At 36.4% G+C, this 9,638-nt stretch overlaps 1 protein-coding gene across 1 annotated transcript; it reads left to right on the top strand.

Annotated features, from left to right (window-relative positions):
- Window positions 1-774: 774 nt before the first annotated feature.
- On the top strand, window positions 775-9,391 carry LOC107822424 (citrate synthase, glyoxysomal-like; the record flags this gene model as incomplete). The annotated part of the gene is given in 14 exon segments (NM_001326095.1): window positions 775-1,055; window positions 2,167-2,347; window positions 3,545-3,630; window positions 4,425-4,529; window positions 5,742-5,804; window positions 5,967-6,076; window positions 6,320-6,439; window positions 6,558-6,633; window positions 6,773-6,846; window positions 6,944-7,064; window positions 8,197-8,294; window positions 8,373-8,496; window positions 8,880-9,202; window positions 9,245-9,391. Coding segments are annotated over 13 exon segments (1,536 nt in total). The 3' UTR covers window positions 9,012-9,202; window positions 9,245-9,391.
- Window positions 9,392-9,638: the final 247 nt, after the last annotated feature.

Below are 9,638 nucleotides of genomic sequence, written 5' to 3' on the forward strand. Positions count from 1 at the left end.
TTTGTCTGTGCTTTTTTTTTTTTGGTCAATTTTTTTAAGCCAAAAATACATTTTTTCTAAAGTTAAATTATTTAACCAAGGAAAAATTTAAGTAGAAGCAGAAATAATTTTTGAGAAACACAAAAAAATAGCATCTTTTAAAAGATACTTTTATGAAAAGTATTTTGAGAAAAATATACATAAACACTTTCAAAAGCTTGACTAACCACTAATTACCGCTCAAAAATGCTTTTCAAATTAATTAGTCAAACACAAATTATTTATTACCAAATTAATTTTTAAAAAAATACTTTTCAAAATAAGCTAATTTTAGAAGCAATAACACGTTATATATGGCATTGAGCTGAAGTCGAGCTTCATGAATTGATTTAAATTACATTTGATAAATAATATTCCTTCATAATAATGAAATTAGTTACATAAAAAATAAGTTTGACAAAGTGTTATACATGTTAAATTATACTCCATATAATATAAAATTATTTTATATTATCGTTGCATATAAATTAAAAATTCATTATGAAATAGAAATACAGTGAAAAATACTAGTACTACCTAGGATGAAGGAAATTGGTGGAAAATCGAAAAATCTACCCTGACACGTCGCAAAACAAAAAGCCAGATCGGACCATTTTTCCAGTAAAGTAATTAAACTCATAAATTGCCTTTCCCCACTTGACTTTCCAATTTATGAAACCAAGATCAATACATTTCACACATATATATACACAGCAAACACGAGATCAATACCTTTCTAATCTTCATCAAACATAACACAAAGAATTTTCGAGAAAAAAGAGAGCATACAAATGGAGAAGGGGAATTCTTCAGCTGTTGCGCGAGGGCGGTTAGCTGTGCTTTCAGCTCACCTCGCCGCTTCAGTCAATCTCTCCGATTCCAAACTTTTAGAAACTTCCGTTGTATCCGCCACTTCCGTCGTTGCGCCGCCGCCGAATCTAAAAGGCGCGTTGACGATCATCGATGAGCGAACCGGTAAGAGGTATCCGGTTCAAGTTTCGGAGGAAGGCACTATCAAAGCCACCGACTTGAAAAAGGTATTCATCGAAGCAAATTCCGAATTTCCCTTTCAATTTTGATCTCTTTACTTTCTATAATTTTGTAACTACTTTTGCGGTAGTGGAAATTTCGGTCCTTTTTTTTTTGGCTGAGCTATTATAGACCGCATTAGCTGTGCCTTATTATCAAAAGAAAGCCAAATTATATTAAGAGGCTTTATAAACTTATTTCATAAGATCTTTACAATAATGAGGCAAAAAAGGACTTGCTTTGTGAACTGTGAATCAATCAAACATGACAAAAGGAAATAGCTAATGCAGAGAAATCGAGTTGGTATTAGAGAGTGAAATTGTCAGAAACATGAAGAAGAAATGAATGTATATAGATGAGTTATTGATGTTGATAAAGGATGGATGGCAATGTCTAAATCAGGTCCAGTTTAGATTGTCAATTAAGATAAAAGTTTGATATAACTGGTTGCTAATTGGACCTTGCCTTCTTTTGTTGATTTGAACCAAGACTTTCTGAATGTAACAACTCTACCGAGTTTACTTTTGGTAGAGTACTACAGTTGCTTGTTCTTCTTGTCCAAATCTATAATTTAAACATATGGTGCAAAGTCTAATATATACACACACACACACACATTATATATGTATGCAGATTTAAAGTCTAACATATATACGTGACCTTAATTTTTTTTATAAAGCTTTATATGTATATACGTAATATTTTAAATATACACGCACAAGTGCATTTATGTGTGTGCGTGTGACGTGTGTGCTAATGTGTATATATATAAATTTTTTTGGACAAAGTTTGAGCCTGAAGTAGTGACTCCCTGTGAATATGCCTCTGGCTATATGCATCTGTACTACCGGCGTAACATGTAGATGTTTCTCGATTCTGTTTTCCTTAATTTCCAGCAAAGTGCGAGATTAGATTATGGAGCTATTTGTCCTAGTATTTTTAAGATTGGGCCAATTGAGCTCAACAGATATATCTTAGTGCTTGTTTCATGATCTATTCTGTCTCATTGGAGCTCTAAATTCCAAAAAATTACCCATGTTATCATTTTTGTTTCTTGCCACTGTCAGCCATATATTTTGCTGAAAATGTTTCCTAACTCCAGATATAATTGTCTCGCAGATAACAGCAGGACAAAATGATAAGGGTCTCAAGCTTTATGATCCGGGCTATCTCAACACAGCACCTGTTCGGTCATCAATATGCTATATAGATGGTGATGCTGGTATCCTTAGATATCGAGGTTACCCAATTGAAGAGCTGGCTGAGGGAAGTTCCTTCTTGGAAGTGGCTTATCTTTTGAGTAAGTGCTTCTCATGAAATCTCTATTCATTTAAATGTCTAATTACAGGTTCCTATGCTATTGCTGGCCCAGATTCGTCTTTGCTGCCTTTGTAGATTTTGGTCATTGCCATTGGGGGTGTCTGATGTCTAGAGTGATTTCTGAATGGATTTTGCAATCTTTTGAAATGTCTAGAGTGATTTCTGAATGGATTTTGCAATCTTTTGAAACTTTTCATAAATGTAGCTTTTTGATGATCAAATAATTGAGCAAGGTTTAAAAAGATTATAATAGTGGTGACGGTTTTTCTGAGATTTAATGACAAATGGGAAAAAGTATGAATATTTGGTCAAGACTATGGCGTTTGAATAGAAATAAGATCAGATCCGCACATCATGAGTGAATTGGATAGACTTAAGGAATCAGCTTGAGGTAGATGACTTTGACAATTTCAAACTTTCTGGGAGCTTTTGAAGGAATAGAAAAGCAAATGTATAGGTATGGAACTCCGTAGGAGTTAACTTTTGAATCAAGTTGTAATGCTATAGAACTTTGGAGTTAATAAACTGAGATAATACTAGGCAGTTTCGATACACCTCCTTACTCAGGGGGAGATTGTCCACTGGTTGTCTGGTCTGGGCCCACCAAGGGTGCACTGTGGATGCATACTTGTTCTGCTTGATCAAGCTGAAACATTTTGAACTACAAAGCATGTTTTGCATATTTTACTTAATTATATTCTTGATATGACAACCTGAGTATACACTATAGTACTCATACTGTATCACTAGTCCTTGTCTTCACCTCTTCTTTCTATGGATGATAACTCACATTAGTCTTACCCAAAAAAAAAAAGAGGGATACATCAATTCCTGAGCAACTTATTCGGTTATTCCCATTACTGAGCCTTTTTGCTTTCATTCACAATGAACTTCTTTCAGCTATACATGCAGAGGAAAACTAACGTTGCTCGAACTCAACCCCCCCCCCCCCCCCCCAACCCCAAAGCCCAACCCCACAAACAAATTAGCAGATCCATACATCTGACTTACAACAACAACAACAACAACTACCCAGTAAAATCCCACCAAGTGGGGTCTGAGAGGGTAATGTTTACGCAGACCTTACCCCTACCCTGATAGGGCAGAGAGGCTGTTTCATCCATACATCTGACTCTGTTTGATTTATCTTTTCGTTTGTGCTTATTGAAATTTGCAGTGTATGGTAATTTACCATCTGAGAACCAGTTGGCAGATTGGGAGTTCACAGTTTCACAACATTCAGCAGTTCCACAAGGAATCTTGGTGCGCTCATATTTTAGTTTTCTAAGAAAGCTTGAGTTATAATGGATTCGGATTTTTGTCACTCGCAAATGCTCCCCATGACTTGAAGACAGGAACATCCTTGGATTTTACTTAAATAATGAACTTATAGTTCTTCTGCACTTATTAGCTTTTGTCTGCAATATTTTCCCTCTCTCATAAACTTCATGGTCTTGGAGTATGAAACTTGTGAACCCCCATGGGCATTTCACCTACTGTACATGTTTGGTCAGTCACTACATCTTCCAAAATGGTCACTGAAAACTTATGACAAGAGGGAAAGCCTTTTGTCCGGTAGGTGTAACTACTGCAATCTTTGCCGAGATGGAAGAGACACTGATACTATGTGAAATAGAAAGAAAGAAAAAAATCGTATTGAATTGGTTGTAAAGAACATACAAGAAAGCTCCTTAAATAGGAGTTTCAGCTACTAGATTAAGAACACTCCATACTATTAAACTAAGCATATCCCTCAAAATAATTGCACTAAATTCTCTTAGTTCTTAACACCCTTCACTAGTAGAAGAAGAATGTAAGTGCAAGGGGAGGAAGAAGTACTTCAAACCCCAAGGCTCAAGTCAATTGCCACCAGGCCAACCCCTGAGGGTTAATGTCAGTTGTTTAAATATGGTCATTTATGGTCATACCTTATGTCCTTTAAACAGTTCTGGAAAATCCTTTTTTTAAAAGTTTATGCTGTTGAGTGTTCGGTGTTGGGTTCCTGCTTTTTGTTGGAGTCCAAAAAAATCTGAACCAATTGCAATTTTGTGATGCAGGATATTATACATTCGATGCCCCATGATGCTCATCCAATGGGTGTTCTTGTCAGTGCAATGAGTGCTCTTTCTGTCTTTCATCCTGATGCCAATCCAGCTCTGAGAGTAAGCAACATTTTCAAATATTCCTTCTTGTGTTGCCTCTTCTCCCTCTTTGCTATGATGCAACAGACGTGGAAGTGTTTGACCAATATATAATCTGTAGCCAAAGCTTCTCTGATTTACCTAAATTCATTGCTTCAGATGTTCCCTGATCTCATTTTGGTTCCCTGAGATGAACTTAGCTTCTTAGTTCCAATTAAGGGACACTGCTTCATCATGATTGTCTTACCACTGAGGGATTACTAGCTTCTCTATATTTAGAGAGTTCAGTGTAGGTTTCTGATGAGAATGCTTGTCAAATTTTTTGTCTAGGTGTCTCTCTAAGAGTTGACAGTAACAACTGACGCGAATAATAATTTGAAAGTTAGCTTCTTATTGTCCTAGTGAGAGTTGAATAAAGGAGTTGATGATGAAATGTTATAATTGCCACCTTGAAATGTTTCAAAACTTAAAGCGAAATTTGTTTTCATATATTTTGTGAAGAAGCATGTTTTATCTTTTATCCGTTTGTTCTTTTGGGGTATACTGGAACAGCTATTTGTCTAAACCCTCTCTTCTGCTCAAATTTCATGCTGCAGTTTAAATTGCTCTCTTTTGTCCCCACCTGAAGTTTCTTTGTAGTTGGCAAGAGGGTATCTGTTAGAGCTACAACCATTTCTATTCTCATAGCTTGAGTTGGATAACTCAAATAGTTCAAAGGAAAATCTTAAGGAATCTGTGTATATGGTTCAGAAAATGTCTCTTACACAAAGTTGAACAATTAAATATTTCCTCCGGTTTGGACGATCATTTAGCTTCCTTTATGAGCTAACAAGACAACATAACTTATTTCTTGGGGTACAATGTAAATTGCTTCTCTTGGTCTGCTTAGTGGTCCATCTCAATGGAAAAAGAAATACTATTAAAGACCCTTCTTAAGCCTGAATTTTGGTCATTACGAAGCAAGATTCTCAACTAAGGGTTGAGAGATCACAAATTGATTTACGTTCTGAATTGTTGGATTCTCAAAAGTTTTACTAGTTGGGAGCTTGCTCCTTATCTTCTGTACTTTTGCTAGTACCCTCTTGGTACTACTTTATTAATAAAATTTGACTTATCAAAATAAAAATGATTTACCTTCTGAATTTTGACCCATTTTAATGATAGCTGGACAGCAAGCATTTGAATTGCAACATTTTATTTCGTGATTCTGATCATTTGTCTTTGTTCATGCAGGGACAGGATATATACAAGTCTAAACAAGTGAGAGATAAACAAATAGTCCGGATCCTTGGCAAGGTTATTTTCCTTTCCTTCATCTATTTTTTCTTTGATTGTCTGAACTTCTGATATTTTGAACTACGATATTGCGTTAAAGTTTGATGTATGTTCTTTGTGATCTTCGTCAACTGAGTGTAAAGTACTAAGTAGTAATAAGCATTCTATTCGTTGTATTTGCAGGCACCTACAATTGCTGCAGCTGCTTACTTAAGAATAGCTGGAAGGCCACCTGTCCTTCCATCCAACAATCTCTCTTATGCAGAGAACTTCTTGTACATGCTAGATTCATTGTAAGTTCTATTGTTCCACTTTGCTTTCTTTGGTTTATGTCCGGAATTCTAAATGATGCCTAAATGGATAGAAGTAATTATCCTGGTTCTTATTAGTCAGAGAATGATTGTAAATATAGTGGTAATCGTAAAAATCAACGTGTCTGTGGATTTCTCCTTGTTGCATTTGCCATCACATCACTTTCAATTCTTCAGTGTGCAGCCAATAAATTAAATGAATCTTTTTGTTTACCTTACTTACAGAGGTAATAGGTCTTACAAACCCAATCCTCGACTCTCTCGGGTGCTCGACATTCTTTTCATATTACACGCAGAACATGAAATGAATTGCTCTACTGCTGCAGCACGTCATCTTGCTTCAAGGTAGGCATCTTTTTGCACAGACAATAGCACTAAGATACACGACTTATATACAAATAATTGTGCATTTGGGGTTGATGTATAAATAAGATACACGACTTATATACAAATGATTGTGCAGTGGGGTTGATGTATACACAGCTATAGCTGGAGCTGTGGGAGCTTTGTATGGCCCTCTCCATGGGGGTGCAAATGAGGTAAAATATTTCTACAGCAAGTAATGAGCATGTATAGGGGAGCTTCAAATTTTATGAGTTCTCTGTATCTTTATGTCTCTCACATGACATTGCGCTGGGTTGTATTATGCTTGAGTGTTATGTTATTACATGGTTACAGGCTGTGCTGAAGATGCTCAGTGAGATTGGAAGCGTTGAGAATATTCCAGAGTTCATTGAGGGTGTGAAGAACAGGCATGCATTTTTTGATAGTCATTGTTGTAACATCAGGCAGAAGATTTGTCTTGTTCATTTTAACCATATGAATTTCCTTATATTTCCGTCCCTTTAGGAAGCGCAAAATGTCTGGTTTTGGGCACCGTGTCTACAAAAATTATGATCCCAGAGCAAAAGTCATTAAGAAGCTCGCCGATGAAGTATTTTCAATTGTTGGTCAGGATCCTTTGATTGAGGTAAGGTTTTCACTTCTAGAAAAGATTATAACTGTTCTTGGTCTAGCTGGTGTTTCCAAGAGGTCCATTCCATTATTTTAATCATTTTTGCTAGCATTTTGGAAGTAACAGGATATTTTGTATCCATGTTTAAGCAATCCTCGTGGACTTCAGATTTTCTCGTATTACAGAAGAGCTTAAAGCAGTAAAGTTGGTGCAGACATAATTACATAAAAGATTGTTCCCACGAAAACATTTCATGTATGGCTAGAAAGAAATAAGTATAAAGCCAACTTCTCCCAGTTTGTTGCATCTATACTAAAAGAAGTATAGGCACTGCATGCTCAGGTGGTTTTGGCTTGGTCTTGAGCTGGGTATTACCCTTAGATGTTTTAAATTCACTTTCATAAAAAGTTGATTAAGTGAATTTGAGTTATTTTAGTTTTATCACAACTAGAGCAGTACAAAAGTTATACACCACCAATGTTCTTCTCTGGCTACCTTCAAACAAGTCTAGTAAAATCCATTCTTATTTGTTCCTCGGTTATTCCGGAGGAAGCACCATTTTCTCTTTGTTGTTCAGAAGGCCATTCAAGCTTCCTTTCCCCACTATTTATATTTCCATAGGCAGTCTTTGTTCTTTCTTTCGGCAATTCCAAATTAACAAAAATCTGATCTTTTGAGGTAGCTAAATTTCTATCTTTTGCCACACTAATTCTACCTCAGATTCGAAGAAGTTATTTCCCTCCTGTTCTTCATTGTAGAATTAACTAAGGAGATTTCTTTTATCTTTGTAATGCCGGATATTCGACTACATCTTTATCTTACAATGACATCGAGTGTGCCTGTTAGCTCTCTTACTATGTGGAAGAGGTGATAGAATCTCGTTTTTCTGAAATATGTGAATTATATATCAAATTGAGAAAAAATGTCTTTCCAGGTGATGAGATTGGCTACGAGTTAAATATTATGGTGGGTAACACAGAGTCAGAGCATTTGATGCCACCACCCAGATATCCTGCATCTCTCTGGCTGGCTGGTTAAATATGTACATCTATTAAATCCTTGCATGCATGAAAGGATGTAATATGGCCTGCTTTCTTTCAATGACCCAACATTTTATATGGTTCCCAAAATTTCTCATTTATTTCAGGTTGCTATTGCTCTGGAGAAAGCCGCGCTCTCAGACGAGTACTTTGTAAAAAGGAAGCTGTATCCAAACGTTGATTTCTACTCTGGTTTAATTTACAGGTAAGAACAAAGTAAGATGAATATTTTTGGTATTCGTTATTAGTGATATTTCTCTAATGAAATACTGTCATGTATTAGGGCAATGGGATTCCCGACGGAATTCTTTCCAGTCTTGTTTGCAGTTCCTAGGATGGCTGGTTACTTGTCTCATTGGCGAGAGTCTTTGGATGATCCTGATACCAAGATAATGAGACCTGCACAGGTGAAATCACTTAGTCTGTCTTTTCAATCTTGGCATAATCAGATGTACAAAGAAGACTTTATTATTAGCAATTACTAAATTTTATGTTAGCCGCCTAGTACTTGTTTGTGCCAAGTCAAAACCTCGGCTCTTTGGATTTTTCCTCCGTCTCTTGATCGCCTTGGCATCTTAGAAGATCCAGAAAACATAAAGGTGCTCGTTTAGAACCTAATGACTTTTAAGGTCTGATTAGCAACTAAATGAGTTTTGGTGCTTATAATTGATTTATTCGCAGTTCTCTTCTTCTGACTTCTTATCCCCCTAGGGAAGTCTTTAGTCCTATAACTTCTTCCCCTTATCGAACTTTGCCAGGTTTATTCATTTGAGATTTGTTTCTCCTTCAGGTGTATACTGGTGTATGGATGCGTCACTATATGCCTCTCAAAGAGAGATCACCATATACAGAAACGGACAAGCTTGGTCAAGTGTCTGTCTCCAACGCCACCAAGCGACGTTTGGCTGGTTCAGGGGCCTAGGCTTCTTCATGTTTCAGTTATGTTTAAGAAAAATAAATGGTAAAATTTTTCTGCACAAGGAGCGCACTGGTCTTGAATATGGATAGATTCTGACAAACAAAGCAGATATATTCGGATGTATCCGTTTTAAAATAGCTTAATAAGCTACTTCACAAGGATCTATTTAACACAATTTTATATGTAGTCTTCTTCTAGTACCCCTCAAATATATAGATGACGAGCAAAAAGGAAAGATACAAAGCCTGTAGGCCGCCAAAAATAAAATGCAATAACCTAAACCTAAAAGAACATCCAAACACCGAGTCCGTTATTGTTGCTGCAGAAGCGAGTCCAACTCAAAGACGCCTTTAAACCATGCTTCTTATATGTTTCATGAATTCCTTCTTTGCTCTCAAATTTCACATAACATTATGGTCATCTGTCACAGCCAAGTATACATTATGGTCATTGTCGCATGCATTCCGCACAGGCTCATTGTTGAAATTCTGAAAAAGGTTCGTGCCAAGTCTCTACTGCGTTTTAGGTGCGTTTCAAAATCCTTTTGCTCCCGTATATCAGACCCCTTATTCATTGAAGCACATCAAAAAAGTTGCGTAGCTCAATTCCTCGTAGGTTGCCTGGCTTGGA

This window comes from Nicotiana tabacum, chromosome 8 (assembly GCF_000715075.1).
Source record: "Nicotiana tabacum cultivar K326 chromosome 8, ASM71507v2, whole genome shotgun sequence".
Lineage (NCBI taxonomy): Eukaryota > Viridiplantae > Streptophyta > Magnoliopsida > Solanales > Solanaceae > Nicotiana > Nicotiana tabacum.